The sequence below is a fragment of the Sander vitreus genome, chromosome 13, assembly GCF_031162955.1.
Source record: "Sander vitreus isolate 19-12246 chromosome 13, sanVit1, whole genome shotgun sequence".
In the NCBI taxonomy this organism is placed as follows: domain Eukaryota; kingdom Metazoa; phylum Chordata; class Actinopteri; order Perciformes; family Percidae; genus Sander; species Sander vitreus.
The window spans coordinates 17,736,498-17,753,468 of record NC_135867.1 but is presented as its reverse complement, the minus strand read 5'-3'; the positions used below and the strand labels follow the sequence as shown (position 1 = coordinate 17,753,468).

Sequence of the window (16,971 nt, the reverse complement as noted above, 5' to 3'; positions counted from 1 at the left end):
CCTTATACTTATTGGGCGCCAGAGATGTTCACAAGTCATTTTTTGCAAGTCCAAGTCAAGTCTCAAGTCTTTGAGGGGCAAGTTCAAGTCAAGTCTCAAGTCTTTTGCCACGAGTCCAAGTCAAGTCTCAAGTCTCTGGCCATCTGATCTGTCCCTAACACTGTATTGTTAAATATTATGAATTCAAAACATGTCCTGTAGCTACCATCCAGACAGTACAGTATTAAAATCAGTTGTACGATAACTTTATAGGGTCTACTTAACACATCCCTCTAGACCTCGGACCTGGTGAAATATTAACCTAAGTCTGTCACATTATATGGATACAACTATAAAGACACAATGTGCCTGTTCCCAGCATTAGCACAATAATTTGCGATGGTTAGCTTGTTACCTGTGATTATATATGCTAAATGTAACGTCTCTTTCACTCAAAAAAATGTCTAATGTCGAAGTGGAAATCAAGAGGATAGTGGCAGCGCCACACCAGTTACAGAACACCATGCATCTCAGTGTCAGTCCAATACTGCTTATTACGCACAATAAGCAGTATGAACTCACTGATGTAATGCCATTTATTTTCTAAGTGTTTGTATGCTCAGTGAAACTGAGTCCAGCGCGAGGGAGACCCGACTCAGAGGAGGAGAGGTTAGTGAGGCCAGCGTCTCCACAGCAGGTGACAGTGCGCACGGATCCGCTGCGCCACGCATGGATGAAATAATGAAATAGTAAATAGGACTACAGTAACAGAAATATGTGCAGAATTAAGACAGTCAAGACGGCCCAGTGTTTGGTGGACCGGGTACACCTTGTGCCTACAAATCATCCACGGGATCAATTACGCATCACATGAGTTTGCCCCCCCCCCGACACAGCGTTTGTTCCTGGGTAGATGGATCCGTGCGTCACGCCTCCTGGCGCCATGGATTTCTTAGCCTCAGCAACTACTAACTATAAAGATACAACGTGCCTGTTCCCAGCATTAGCACAACACTTTGCGATGGTTAGCTTGTTACCTGTGACGATATATGCTAAATGTAACGTCTCTTTTCACATTAGTGTGTGAGTGACTGACCTATCTGGGTGCGTTTTGAGATGCCTGATGAAGTCCGACGTTGTTGATCCGGCATCATTTATCTTGGTGCCACACACCTTGCATGTAGCTGTTAGCTTACTGACACTGTTTACGAAGTTATTGAAAGCAAAACTAATGAGAAAAGGCACAACTCCAGGAGGATTTGGTGTAGCCATCGGCAATGCATTTTTTGATATGTGAGTGCGCGCACATAGGCGCATGCGTTACGTTGCACATTATGGCAAAGGACAGGGGACATACAGCTCGTCATACTTTTCTCCGTATATGCGCCAATAAAAGAAAATAGAAATACATGAATACATTTTGATTTTAAAAAGCAATAATTGAATGAAAACAGGTTGTTGACGAGTCTCGAAGCTCGAGTCCGAGTCAAGTCTGAAGTCTTTTGGGTCGAGTCCGAGTCAAGTCTGAAGTCAGCTGTTTGTGCGACTTAAGTGCGACTCGAGTCGGGCGCATTAGTTTAATGAAAATAAATGTCTCCCCCTGGATCTCATATCCCCTACAAATGCTACCTTTATGGATCTCTGAGAAAGTTGCTCTAGAAAAAACACTCTCTAGATTCATATGGCATGGCATAAAGAGCCATGCGTCCAGATGAAAGGAGATTTTCTCTCGTTCCCACCTTTTTGTCTTCCGCTTCCTCAACACTTGCGGTTAGCCTACCGATAGAGTGAGACACAACAAACAAGACCATTGTATGACTTTTAGATTTGACTAGCACACACCCACACCCCTATAAACTCTGTCCGAAACTGCCTCAGAGGGGAACGCTCTGTCACATTCACGTAAGTTCGTCTCTTAGTCTAAAAGCTTTTGTTTTAGCCTTTATGTAAAGGTTTTATTTTGTTTTCATACCTTTTAGGAAACAATTATTATTATTATTATTATTATTATTATTATTATGTTAAATAAATTAGATAGTAGAATGTAATAGTGAGCTCACTCAGTAAATTTCTACCCATTTCTATTCTATTTTGCCGTTTTTACAATTTCTTTGATCTGCATTTATTTTTTCAGACTTGCGGTTATAGCCTAACAAGCGTGAACATAGCCTACTGATGGCCAGTAAATCCTGGCTGACTCATCAAGCGACACTGATGCTGCTCTTAATGTCCTGGAGGGAGAGCATGCATTGCAATGGACTTACAGGTTGGTAATTATTAAATATTAATTTTACGGCGCAAGCAACTCCACTTGTTCGTCCTTAGAGGCTAGCCTATTATTTTTTAAAAGAGGCAAACCGAAATACGTGAAAACCAGACAAAATAAAATAAAATGCATTTAATGTGTGCGCACAATAAATGAATAGTTTTGCAGAGGCAGTATGGGTGTGACTTTTTCCAAACGTTTCCAAAAACGAGGTGTAAATTGCCAGAGATGAACAGTAGCCTAACAGTCATAGCCTGCTAAAAAAAGGCTTTTTCAATAGTGACACACAACACACTGTAAATACATATCTTTTTTTTTTTTGAATTGCAGTGGATCCTCCTGAGGACCTTGTGATATTAGACCCTGGTCATCTTGGACATCTCGAGATTACATGGAGCCCCCCTGCCAGCTTGATTAATATGACAGAGTGCCCAAAACTGTATCAGGTGGAGTACTTCAACACATACAGGGACACCTGGACTGTAAGTGTTCACCATTTTATTCAAATCTTACATATAAGCACTTAACTTGCCTAACCTCCTGCCAGAAGTGATTATTATAGCTTACATTATCAGCTATGCTATGAGGCAATTAATGGAGGCAATTAATTTCATACCTACATTGTATGCGATTCAAACAGATTCAACAGCTGTACCTTTTTGTATTGTGAACTTGTGTGGCTACCAGAGTAAACTATATATATATATACCCTTTAAAGAACCATAAAATGCAGCAGGCTAGTTAAGAATTATGTGTTTAAGTCTCTGTAGAAGCTGCTCAACTTCATACAATCCTGATTAAATATGTAAATCTATGTGAAACAAGGATGTGTTTAAAAGAAAATCAAATCAAAAATGTGTTTCAAATCTTGAAAAACATTATAGTGACCTTAAACTTCAAAAACCTGCCACTTCATGTTAGATGATCTGCGGCATTTCTTCTACTATAAGAATATAGTGTTGCCTTGATTTATTTATCATTTTTAGACCAGTTCTATAAGTTCAGAGAGTTAATGAGCAGGTAGAGACCATGGTGTAACCCTAACCCTATAATGACTAAGACGATGATTATCTATGACAGTGTGGCACAATCCAGTCTCATTACATGTGATAAAGACATTTATTGTTGGCAGGAGATTAATAGTTCCATGGAATTGTTGAATGCTTCAGGATATGATCTTCTGGAGTAATCACCTGATGCTGACTGACAACAATAACCAGCTTTGAATACAAGAGAAGCACAGCATCAGGTTGCAATATGTCTCACGGACAATATGTCTCAAGCAAACCTTCTGTCTAAAGGCAACTTGGTTGAATGTTTTAGCACAGTAAACATACATGTAAGCTGTCATTTTGCATAACAGAGTAGTTTGTTTCTGTATTGGCAGGTTATCAGGTCAGATAGGATGACGCACAGTGCCCAGTTTGATCTGATGAAAGATGCTAGAGTGAGAGTGTACACCTTGCTGAGTGGACCCTGCACCAACGGCACTATGATTAAGAGCACAAGCTACACTGAGCTGGTCCAAAAACCTCCCAACACAGGTCAGTCCTCAAGGCTTAATAGATGGTTGTAAAAAAACATCATAAAGAGATACTTGGAAATTGTATGAATTGACATTGATTGGTTTTATCCCACTTTCTACCTCAAGGTGTTGTGGGTACCGCTGTTCAGGATTTTGTCTGTATGTACCATAACATGAAGTACATGGAGTGCAATTGGGGAAGAAGCCCATATATGCCGGCCAACTCACAGCAAAATCTATATTTCTGGTATGTCATATGCCGATCAAAGGCATTTCTAGCCACTTCAGTGCTTCAGATAAATCTTACCAACTTTGGTGATCCCCTGGTTTTTCTTCTAGTGTCACCATGGGGTTTTAAAGTAAGTATCTCAACAACTTTGGATGGATTGTCACTCAATGTGGAACAGATATATTTAAGATCCTCAGAGAATGAATCTGAATAACTTTGGTGATTCCTTGACTTGTTTACATCCACTTCAGTGTCAAGGTTGTCTCAATTATGCTGAGAATTGTTGCTGATCCTAAATAATACTTAATTTTTTAAAAGAGTTGTGTTAATAATTTTGAATGTCAAGTTTTAATGCTACTGAGTACCACAAAACAAAGGCCATTGACCCCTGAAGAATTGAAGTGATGGTAAACGGCAAACATCTTCAAGCCTCACCAACACAACTGTTTGGATGAATCGATAGCACCTATGTTATCCAGTCGGTTTTGTTCCCCAGGCACAAGAAGCTGGAACAGGCAGAGGAATGCCCGAAATACATGATTTTGAACGGAACCAGGAGTGGCTGCAACTTCACAGAGAAATCTCTCCCTAAGTTCACTGATATCAACTTCTGTGTTAATGGCTCCTCTCCTGAAGGGCCCCTGAAACCAACATTCATCTCCCTGCAAATCCAAAACCACGGTACGTTTGCCTTCTTGTGTAGTACCAACATCACATGCAAACTCAGTGAGTGTATAGTGAACATTACTTGCTCCACTGGGAGCTGGGAGATCTAGATAAGATAGATAAACAATAATCTATACATCATTGATGTTTATGCAGTCAAGCCTGAAACCACAGAGAAGCTGCATCTGCAAAAAGGTCCAGACGCACAGCTGGAACTACACTGGGAAGGTCCTGTTGGGATTATTCCTGGGCATTGCCTTGATTGGGAGGTGGAGCACAATCAAGAGGGACCTGATGGGAAAATTGCTTCGGTATGGTTTTCCTAATATTTTATGTAATTTGTTTACTGTTAACAAACTCTAAGGCACTCACTTACCAGAGTATTTTACCCAGAAATATTGTAGTGCAGAAGGTGTATAGCTTTCCACATCCTTTGTTTGTATTGAATGGGCTCAAACAACTGCAATAGTGATGAAAGCATTGCAGAGCCACCTGCAGAAAACAGATAAGGCTGCTGTGAGAGTCAGTACAAGCATTCATGTTTTTATTAGGGCCCGAGCGCCGACAGCGGTGAAGGCCCTATTGAAACTGAAGGAATTATTCTTTCTTTCTTTCTTTTTCCCAGCAAATGAATTGCCTTTTTGAGGGGCTTAACATATTCAAAAACTCACCAAATTTGGCGGTCGTATTAAGTCTGGTGATAATTTACGTATTTTAAGGGTTTCAGGAATAGGCGCGCAAAAATGGCTCGCTATATATAAAAAAATTGAGCCCCTGCAGTACGTTTAACGTAGACTCACGAAACTTGGTACACATATGTATCATGTCAAGACGCACAGAAAACGTCATTGGAGCCATACCCTAAACCCAACAGGAAGTCCGCCATTTTGAATTGAAAGTTCGAAATTAGTGCGATTTTGGCCATTTCCACGTCGTACTTTAACAAACTCCTAGAGATTTCATCCGATCAACTTCAAATTTGGTCTGTGCCCTCTTAAGACGTTAAAGATGAAAAGTTGTTAAAAGAAAAATCGTCATAGGGCGTGGCCATGGCGGGGCGGCCATTTTGTGCGTTTCGCCATCAAAACAGGAAGTGGGTGTAACTTGAGTGTACATTATCCAGTTGGCTCAAAACTTTTCAGGATTCATAAGAGTCCAACCCTGAGGACAAATAAAGGCCGATATTTACTTAAAATCATAGCGCCCCCTAGTGGCAACAGGAAGTAGGCCTAAAAGTCAAGGTGTTATACTTTAACGAACTTCTCCTAGAGATTTCATCCGGTGGACTTCAAACTTGGTCTGTACCATCCCAACACCGTAAAGATGAAAAGTTATTAAAAGAAAAACTTTTCGTCAAACGGTGTGGGCGTGGCATGGCGGGCATTTTGAGTGTTTAGCGATGAACGAGAAAGTGGCTGTAACTACAGTGTACATTGTCATATCTGCTTGAAATTTCACAGAATCAACAAGGGTCCAGGCCTGAGGACATATACAGGCCAATATTGACTTTTGGTCATAGTGCCCCCCGCTGGCAACAGGAAATCTGCCTTATATGACAAACATTATCCGATTTACAGAGAACTTATAATGTGTGGTCTACATGTTATACTGAGCCGCCCCTTATACTTTACCCACTTACTCAGGCCACGCCCCCTTTCATAACATTTGAACCGTGTAAGGTAGAGTTTTGTGTGAGGTGTCGTTGAACGCAGCAGAGAGTTCCTTCTTCATTGGTGATGGTTTGGTCTGCCCCCTATGCTTAAGCCACGCCCCCTTTTATAACTTTTGAACCATTTAAGGTAGACCCTTGTGTGAGGTATCATTGAACTCAGCAGAGAGTTCCTTCATCATTTGGGACGGCTTGGCCCGCCCCCTATGCTTAAGCCACGCCACTTTCATAACTGGTGACCCGTTTAAGGTAGACTCTTATGTGAGGTATCAATGAACTCAGCAGAGACTACCTTTTTTATTGGTAAAGGTTTGCCCCGACCCCTATGCTTTGACCACGCCCCTTTTCACAGCTAATGAACTGTAGGACGTAGAGTCTCTTGTGAGGTATCATTGAACTCAGCAGGGAGTTCCCTTTTCATCGGTGATGATTTGCAGTGTCTGAGTGCCGCGCAAATGCACGGTTGCAAGAGCGCAAACATGTTTTAAAATGGCGCAAGGGCCCGTCCATCGCTGCTTGCAGCTTTAATTCAACATGTGCTTCTTATGACTTTGCATTCTCATTTAATTTCTACATCCGAGAATGTTCCCAGAATTTCTGTGTAGAGATTAATGCGTTCCCTGCTTGGCTTGTCATTGACTTTATTCCCTCTGAAATGACGTATTTACGTTTCAAAGTACTGAGTGCAATTATTAGACACATTGCATGTGTTGACACCAAACTTGCCAGTGTTGATAACAAGAGACTTTTAAAGGATTTAAAACTCTGCTGAAATTTTGAACATCTTGGCAAATCTGAATATTTGATTGTCAGATGAATCAGAATATGACTCACACTCCCAGTTTAACAGACAGGCCCAACTCAAAAGCAACAGGAGACCATTAAAATAAATAAAAATTCAAAAGCAATGAAACACATTCTTGTTATTACTTGTCATGCAAAGACCACAACACATGCATAACAGAACAATATAATTAAAATACTCAACACAACCTTTATAAAATAAGTGATTACTCAGACAGTGAAGACAGTGAAGACATTTATAAGCATTTTTGCAGTGTATGTTGATATATTCTCATATATAGCCTGCTATTTTTTCACTGCACTTTTAGTCCCCTTCTTTTTAAACATTGACATGGAGGACATGATCATTGTGTTTGTGATCATCAGTAGTCAATGGCCTTTTAGCTCTGATTTGGACATTCTGATTAGGCATTGGGCTATGTGCGGTATCTCTCTAACTCTAACTTTTATTATACTCATATTCAAGTCATTTCTCCACTTATTTTTGTTATTGACAGCAGCTGATTTCAACCAAACAGATGAGCCTAACTCTGCCCTCCATCCGCGACAATAAGAGAACCTGCGTCAGGGTTCGGTCCAGGTTGAATAAGTATTGTGCAGATAAGAGCTTTTGGAGTGAATGGAGTCGTCCGACATGCCAGCCAGGTAATGATGTTTCAAGTCACTACAACATTGCAGTAAAACCATTTTCTTGTTGTCATTACAAAGAAAACCTGAAAAAAAATTCTAGCATGAAATCAAATGAAATCAAAAAAGGCTTAATGTAAAACATATTTGGTAAATGCTCATTTATTAATACTCTCTTTAGTCGGACATTAACCATAAAAGTAAAATAATACACAATACCATTAGAAAACCACACATGAACAAAAACACTTCAATTCCTGTCTTCTTTTGCACAACAATGTCGTTGACTTTTGAATTTTGGTCAGGAAATTCTTCCTCCTGCATATTATCAATAAATGAACATTATTTCTTACCCGTCTCTGGAAATTACTTCGTTGTCATTTGGATCGGTGTGAAGTCGACCAGTCCTCTCACTCCAACTCTAATGAGGAATGAGGCAGGATCGTGTTTTTAGTGATCCTGGAAGGCCTTTTCCACCGAACGTCCTCCGGAGTCCTGACGAACTTTTTTACCGATCCCACTTCTGACACCAATTGTAATGGAAGATTTCAAATTGACCGGGAGAAGAAACTAAATTAAATGAATATTTATAAAGAGTATAGAGACAAGACAAAACAAGACAAAACAAGAAGCCATCCACAGTAATTTCCCATAACCAGTCAGTCTTTGTCTAGATGATCATAAAACATTCACTTGAGTTTTTATGAAATCATAAATGAATCATTAATCTCACACTCAAGAATGATTCATACAAAGAGTTTCCAGTGGGTAAAAAAGTAACAAACTAAGCTGCGAAGCACCTTTTTTTGTAATTGTCATAAGTCATTTATGAGTCACACTAACTTTGTGGATTCCCAGCTGTAAGACCTTGATGGCCACATCATATAATTGCTGTTTTATGATATTGCAAAACATAAATTGCATATATAGGCTATGGCATTGTTATATTTGAAATAAATTATTATTATTTTAATGCCTTCTGTTATTATGTCAACTTTAATTTGTTAGTTTGTTTTGCTCCATATCATTAGGATTTTGTTTGGTGAATAATCTAAGTCACACTATCTTTAAACTATTGGATGCCATTTTCCACAGTGTCATTGTATTCATTATACTATAAGACAGCTAACAAACTTTTCAAATCACGTCAAATCAAATGTTAAACTTCAGTATTTCGCACATTTATAGCTGTGTTGTAATTCTGATCTGAACAACCACTGAATCCCATTCAGTCTCATTTGAACTGCAAATGAAAAAGTTTAATAATAATTTAAAGACTAGGCTATTTCAATGTTTTTGTTATTAATAACTTTAGCTGTGGCATCATATACTGCATGTAGTCCCACCAAGCCGGCTGTCCCTTTCCCACATATGTTGGTTCACCTCTGTTACGGCTCTGTGACTACCGCTGTCAGCTTAAAAGCGCAACCACTTTGTCCCCTTATTCCGTCTTGGTAACTTTCACACAGACGGCGAGGCAGCTTAAAGAGTCCCGTCTTGAACAGCCTGTGTGAGAGGGGCTTTAGTTGAGTTCAACCATGACATTGGGTCATTGGAGAAGTTTAAAAGTTTATCATCTCTAAACTGGGGAAGACTGGTTGCTGGTACTATGCACCTTGCACCACTGTAATGGACTGCAAAATAAACCAAAAAAGTTAGAAATACTTAATCCTCTGGGTGACTTTGATGTTCGTCTTGTTCATCCATCTTCGTCCGCTTATCCGGTATCGGGTCGTGGGGGTAGCAGCTCCAGCAGGGGACCCCAAACTTCCCTTTCCCGAACCACATTAACAAGTTCCGATGGGGGATCCCGAGGCGTTCCAAGGCCAGGTTGGAGATATAATCCCTCCACCTAGTCCTGGGTCTTCTCCAAGGCCTCCTCCCAGCTGGACGTGCCTGGAACACCTCCCTAGGGAGGCGCCCAGGGGGCATCCTTACCAGATTCCCAAACCACCTCAACTGGCTCCTTTCGACGCGAAGGAGCAGCGGCTCTACTCCGAGCTCCTCACGGATGACTGTGCCAGCCACCTGAGGAAACCCATTTCGGCTGCTTGTACCCTGGATCTGTTCTTCTTGTTGATATTTCTAATTAGGGGTCCAAGCCCGAGTCTGCAAGAACCGGCGGTAGCAAGAGCTACGCCGTTCGCACAGCAGGGCTGTGGAACCCTATTGTTTTTCTAAGGATTATTTTTCTTCTCCGCCTAAAACTCAGACTACAGCCTAAACCGTACATGGTGGGGGATTGCCATTTTCAGGACTGGTCCGAAACTCAGGGAAACACAAGGAATTTTGCCACGTTAAAGTATGCGCATTTGACGACCAAACAAATTTTCATAACTAGCTACCACACACGTATCATATCATATCTAACATGTCTAACTGCGTGTTAATCACTGCTCATGCACATGCATTCATTCTTGTATATTTTAAGGCCCAGGCACACAGAGCCTACAGCCAAACGTCGGCAGAAAAGGCAGTTGGGCTGATCAGTCTCCCCAAATTGATCAAAAAAGTGCCTCGGAACACACCAAAGCAACGGGCGGCGCTAATCTCTATTGTCGCCCAAAAATGAAAACCGGCAGCTGATTGGATGAACGCGTCACGTGGGTCTGGTTTCCCTGGAAATTCAAAGACAGACTGTCATGGCGCCTTCTTCAGAATACGATCTCATATTGTACTAAGATAGTTCACCGAAACGTGTTTCTGAAAACATTTTAAGTGAGAAATAGGCCATGCAGTTGCTGAATCTGTCTTCATTTCAGATCAACAAAGATTTTGAGAGACTGTAGTCAGGCTCATTCCGCTCCCCGTTTCCGGGTTAGCACTCTACCAATCTAATGGGTCATTTGAGTCTGACTGCCGGTAGTGTCCAGTCAGCCAAAATGAAGGCCGACAGCCTCTTGGACAGACGACGGCACGGAACACACCGAACAGACTCGAGTCACTGACCTCACCAGACTGTCTAACGGCTGATTATCGGCTCTGTGTGTCCTGGCCTTAAGTGGACTTGTCTTTGTAAGGTTCTGATATATGCTTTTTTGTTGTTGAAGGAATAAGTAAATAAACAATAAATCAACCTTACCTCATTTGTGTGTGCTTGCTTTAGTGGCACTGAAATCAGAATGGGACATGGTACCTGTCTATGTATATATCGCTGTTGCCATCATCGCCATACTGGTGCTGACGCTGTGTGCGGGGGCAGTGCTCAAAGTGTGAGTAAACACACATATACAGTATAGCACGCATACACGTACGCATGCATGCACGCATGCACACACGCACGCATGCACGTACGCACGCATGCACGTACGCACGCACACACACACACACACACACACACACACACACACACACACACACACACACACAATAAGATGAGCTCACTCCAAACTGTGTTTCCATTGTAGGAGGAGATCGAGACAACTGAAGAAGCCAGACTCTGCTCACTACATTGTTTGCCAAAAATTCAGTACTTGCATTTGCGGAGGCCTAAAAAGGCAAGAAAATCTGCACCTTCATCGCTCTCAAACAGCACCTCTGTCAGATTTTTAAATTGCAGCATTCCACCTGTCTAATTTTTATGACACAAGTCATCACCTTAGATTGTAACCACTGCTAACACATTGCTTAAGACATGACATATGACGCTCAAGGTTACAGCAGGTTATTTACCGAAACATGTAACATTTACAAACGTATATATAAAGTATTATATTACAGTAATACAACATATTGCATTGCACTTGCTTTTTATATTATGCATTGTTATGCTAGTGTCATGTTAACTGAAAATGTTTTGGCGTAAGTATTACTCTTAATGATGGTTTTATGGTTAGTTTTATACTTTTTTTTGTAAAATTGTTTACTTTTTGCCACAACTCTTGCCAATTAGTTCAGGCAACAACTGAACCAGGTGCATTTACGTAATGCCAAGTCTGCTTGCCAAGAGTTTAAACCTACATTGTGTAATTTTTTGAGTTGATTCTTAGCAACAAAACCTTTGTTCTTTCACAAATATGTACTCATTCATGTGTAATTACTTCCACCAACTAATCAAAGTATTCTCCTAAGCGTAGAATCTGACAGTCAGAATCATTCAGAATACATAGGAGCGACTCGCTCGAATGACAGCAGCCATGTAGCGCCTCCATCTTTAAAATACATCAGCCAAAGAGGGACATACCTCTGCATTTTGCCCTCTTACACCTATTGGCACCGTGACGTATGCAAGGGGGAGATTACTCACCAGGAAAGCAAAGAAGAGTAATAAAACGACAACGCGACAGGCAAAGCAACAAGACCAAAGTTAATATTGGAGTGGCTAGAACAGCTGCGTGTAAACGATGGAGAGAGCTAATTTCGGGTTCGGCCACCATAGGAGTAAGAGCTAGAAAGTAATATTCAGTTGGTTGTCATATACAATTTCACCGCTAGATGGGCGAAATCAGTGGGTAGAGCAGGCGCACATATACTGAGAGGTTTATGCCTCGATGCAGAGGTCCAGGGTTCGAATCCGACCTGTGACGTTTTCCTGCATGTCTTCCCCCTTTCTCACCTAGCTGTTCTATCAAAATAAAGGCGGAAAAGCCCAAAAAAGAATCTTAAATTTTTTTTTTTTACTCAACATGAGTCCATAGCTGTAAAACCTTTGTTCAAAATATGCCAAAATGCCTTAATTATACCAAATATTACCAATGTACTCCCCCTCTCCTTTTGGCTATTTATTGTATTAAACTGTTATACTGCCTTTTATGGAAAGCTAATGCAAGATTGTATTTCACAGTATACATTATACATATTGAGTATAATGTTTAATTGGATTTGTTAATGTATTGTGTACTACGTCACCTCAGAATTTAAAAGGTCATATTTGACATGTGTTTATGGGTTGTAGAAAGAAATTACTGTCCAATAAAATACTGTTTATTTTTCAAATACTTCTGTAAAGAAGGACAGCTTGTTGTTTTTTGTAATAGGGCACAATGTGGGATTCACTTTGATAAGATGTTTAACAAGCCACTGGATATCTGCAGTGTGTGTAGGGTTAGGTGCCTTGAAGTCAACGGTCGCAGCGCTGCCTGGAAGGAGACGTTGGGGGCTTAAAACACCATCGAGCCCTAAGAACTCCAAAAGACAAAACATTCAACTGAAGACTTATCAAAGTGAACGTTCATCACTAACATTCAAAACATAGCATGGTCAGTTGGATTGAATGCCTACTAATGCAACCCATTATATTTCAGCAGACAGAAGTAAACATTTCAGTGTAATGTACTTCTAAAAATTAAAATGGCGCCGTAAAAATAAAGTATTTAACATCTGCAAAACCTTGTTTGTCATAACTGAAACAGCTGGAAATAATTTTAAATCTATTTGTTTTATCCTTTGTGTATATATATTTGTATAAACAGGAACAATGAAAACAATCACTGCTGCATTTTGCACATAATGTTTCTATCTTGTTGCATTTTTTTCCAGAACCAGAATAATTTATGTTATGGAACAACAATCTGAAATGTGTTGATTTTTTATTGATTTTCATGTGTATCCCTCACAGTTGTATCTGTATGAAATGATGTACAGCAGGATATTATGTTGTTCAAATCCCTATAGTAAACAGTTGCTGTCATATAAACTGCACACAGTGTTCCTTTATTTCAAACAGTGAAGAGCAACATTTGCCTTTTGGTTTCCATGTGCAACACCAGCTCAAATGTGAATATTCTGCTTATCATTTGGGATTATGTTTTGAATTATATATGAATTTAAAATATTGTTCATATGCAAATAAGAGTATTTTTTAACTGTGACATGCTTGCAAGTAGACAGAAAAAGATGTGTAAGTGAAGAATCGGGATGTTCATCAAGCTTTTTCCCATTTTATTTACATTTTAATGGCACAGTATATGCATTGTAAAATAATCTGTTATGAAGTTTACCTAATTAACTTGTTAAGATAACCTGCTTTTGAGTAATATAGAGATATATAGTTAGGAACAGGTGACACTTTATTTTGTCATAGCTCTTGTTGCCCTCTGGTGTCCAGATGATATAAAGCACTCAACACATTCTTAATGAAATGAGTGTTGCAGTATTTAGATTTTGTAATAGATTATCTTGTGTTAGCCATATTAAATGACTGTGTAAAATATATTTAAAATAAACGGTACACTTATATTCATATTTTTCATTCACCTGGGGGTGAACTTAGACAGCGCATTGTCCTGGACCCATCATGTGGATTTCACCTGCAATAAAGTTCAACAGAGGATCTACTTTTTAAGGAGACTTCGGTCATTTGCAGCCAGTAAGGAAATCCTCAACCTATTCTTCTGCTACACCATTCGAAGTGTCCTGCAGTAGGCCTACGGAGGTCCAGTCTGGTTCAGTGGCCTCTCAGTCAAACTGAAAACCAGGTTACTACGGCTTCTGGGGATCTGCTCCAAGTTGGTGGGTCACTCTGTGGAAAATGCCTTCCTTAACAGCTGCACTAAGCATACCCTCGGACTTGCTGGGAAAATCACCATGGACCCTACTCATGCTTTACACGAGGCGTACCAACTTCTGCCCTCTGGGAGGCGCTTTAGGGTGCCAAGTTGCAGGAAAAAAACAGTACAAGCACTCCTTTATCCCTCACTTCATAACACTGCTCAACCAACCAAAATGGAGCACAAGGAGGTGGCTCCCTATCTCCCCACCCAAACCTATAATATGTGTATCATTGTGGGACTGCAAGCATGACAATCATAAGAATGATATGTTTAGATTAAGACTCAAAGTTCACAGATGTAAGATGAATACAACTGCACGGAGACAATCTTCCATTCCTTTACTGCTTTTTACTGTTTGTGTGTGTGCGTGTGTGTGTGTGTGTGTGTGTGTGTGTGAGCGTGCGACTGAAGGTGTGTCAGACGTTGTTGGGTGAACATACAGTTGCTTGTTATTTTTTGCCTGAGGAAGACCAGAGTTAGATTAAAACATTGCATATAAAAGACTCTCTGATTCAGTGTGCGGGTCCTTGTATGTTCCTTGCCCTTAATTAACACACAGAATACACTATTCTGTTAAATCTCATATTAAATATAAAATTTCCACTGCATGATATTTTCTTTCGTGTTGGGAAAGTAACCATCTGACTCCAGGCTGACTGCTGTTTTTTTGTGTTTGATCCAACATTCATTGACATCCACAAGGTCAGCTAGGCAGCTGACTGCTTCCCAAAGCAGGTTGCTTTGCTCACACCTGACTATCCATGTGCATGTGTGTGTCAATGGGGATTGGTAAAAAGACAGAGATCTTATATGATTAATCAGTAGAGAATGAATGACAGATTGAGCTAGATGAGATATTTGTCATTTTTGTGTCATGGTTGAATAGTAAACGGCTCAGATTATTTGCTGTGTGGCTCAACAAAATAAAGCACCCTTGCTGCATGAAAAAACAGAAGATAATGGATGATATGCAAGTGAATGATGAGTTAAAAATAAGCTATGCAACTGTTTTGACTGTAACAATATATTCAGTATACATTATTAACAGTAGTAGTATGTGGGTTTAACAGGACCCAAGTGTGATAGTGAGAATCACTACAGGACCCAAGTGTGATGGGAGAAGTGAGTAACTTTTTTCAGGTTAATATGTAATTTTGGTGGAGCCAAGCTTGAGAGAGGATTGGTTGGAGGGTAATGTATAGCCCAGGTGTTACTTTTCAGTGCATTTATCTGCCTCACTAGTCTGCTGACCCTAATCTGCAGAGGGCGTCCACTGCTGAGGATCACAGAAGGAGCTGGACAACTTAGGTTTGCATTTATAATTGGTTATCTTGGATGTTTAGTAGATCTCTGCATAATTTTATCACTACAACAATAATTTCCCTCCTCAGGCACCAAGATGTCAGAGCCCATCTTTGTCTCTGTCCCCCAGGCTCAGTAACTGGAATCTGTCCCTGCAGAGTAAAAGAGTGCAGGGCCTGGCTGGTTACTGTACCCAGGGGCTAGGCTACTCTCCAAAGGCCAAATCATCTTCACTACAAACAGTTTATTGCTTTTCAGACTTACAATTGAATGTGACTAAATGTGCTGTTGTCTGTCCAAACAGCTGTGGACTGAAGGATTACTTTTGTTTTGTTTCCTCTGAACTACATAGAGACAGAATTGTGGGTTGCTGTGGTGCAGGATGTAAAGCTGGTTTCCTTTTGATCACAAGGTTAGCGGTTGGATCCCTGGCTCTGCATGTTGAAGACACTTAACCCCAAGTTGTTGTATCAAAAAACAAGTCAATGATTACAAATTAAACTTTGCATAATAGCATAATTTTTTGAGTGGTAGCTGGTGAGGTGCCAGATTGCATCCTGGGCACTGTTGAAAAGCCCTTGAACAACTGCTCGGTGCGCCATCCTGTGAGGCAGCCCCCTCACTCTGACATCTCTCCGTACATAATGCATGTGTTTAGGTCCTGTTTGTGCAAGTGCTTATTTGGGCCTGTGTGTGTGAAAATATATATAACAACAGAGTAAAATAATTGAATTTCCCCTTGTAGGATTAATAAAGTATACTTTTCTTCTTGAGTTGTGCTAAACCTCTGCAGTAGTGAGAAAAGCTGTGGCCATGTCCAAAGTAGGCAGAGATGAGAGCATGTAGGTGCAGAGTTATTCAAAAAATGATTCTGTTTAAAAAATGTGTGCATTAATAACTAAACAAATAATAATATGTTTATTAATTAGTTAATTAGTTTAATTAGCTCATTTTTCTGCTAATCTTAGCAAAAGCAACAAACAAAAATGAAATGATTCATATGAAACATATTTTTCTCTCTCTGTTCCACCACTTCATTTTCATAGCGCAAAGAGTCATGATAAACACCTCAAAAAACAGATTTTTGGATCAACATTTTTTGGTTAAAGATGCCACAGGTTGAATATCACCCTTCATTTGAGAGAAAGAATCACAACTAAAGCCTTCAGTCTCACAACACCAGATATAATGAAGTTCGACCACTAGGTGGAGGAAGACATTAGAGTTAATGGTCTGGGTGTGGTCAAATATGGTGCTCATGGAGGAGGAACCAGCAAGTAAACAGAATCAGATCACATGAGCCATGAGCAACTGACACTTCAGTGAATTAGTGTAAAACATGAACAATCGCTTTGGTGAAACAATTTTGTTTAAGTGCATATTCCTCTTTACTATACAGTGGCATGTAATGCA

At 40.2% G+C, this 16,971-nt stretch overlaps 1 protein-coding gene across 1 annotated transcript; it reads left to right on the top strand.

The window, feature by feature from the left end:
* The first annotated feature begins 1,731 nt into the window (after nt 1-1,731).
* Nucleotides 1,732-12,684, top strand: il13ra2 (interleukin 13 receptor, alpha 2). Its single transcript, XM_078265230.1, is given in 11 exon segments — nt 1,732-1,881; nt 2,114-2,245; nt 2,576-2,727; nt 3,633-3,789; nt 3,897-4,017; nt 4,496-4,680; nt 4,822-4,976; nt 7,636-7,783; nt 10,872-10,977; nt 11,173-11,202; nt 11,204-12,684. Coding segments are annotated over 10 exon segments (1,200 nt in total). The 5' UTR covers nt 1,732-1,881; nt 2,114-2,154; the 3' UTR covers nt 11,259-12,684.
* The last annotated feature ends 4,287 nt before the right edge of the window (nt 12,685-16,971 follow it).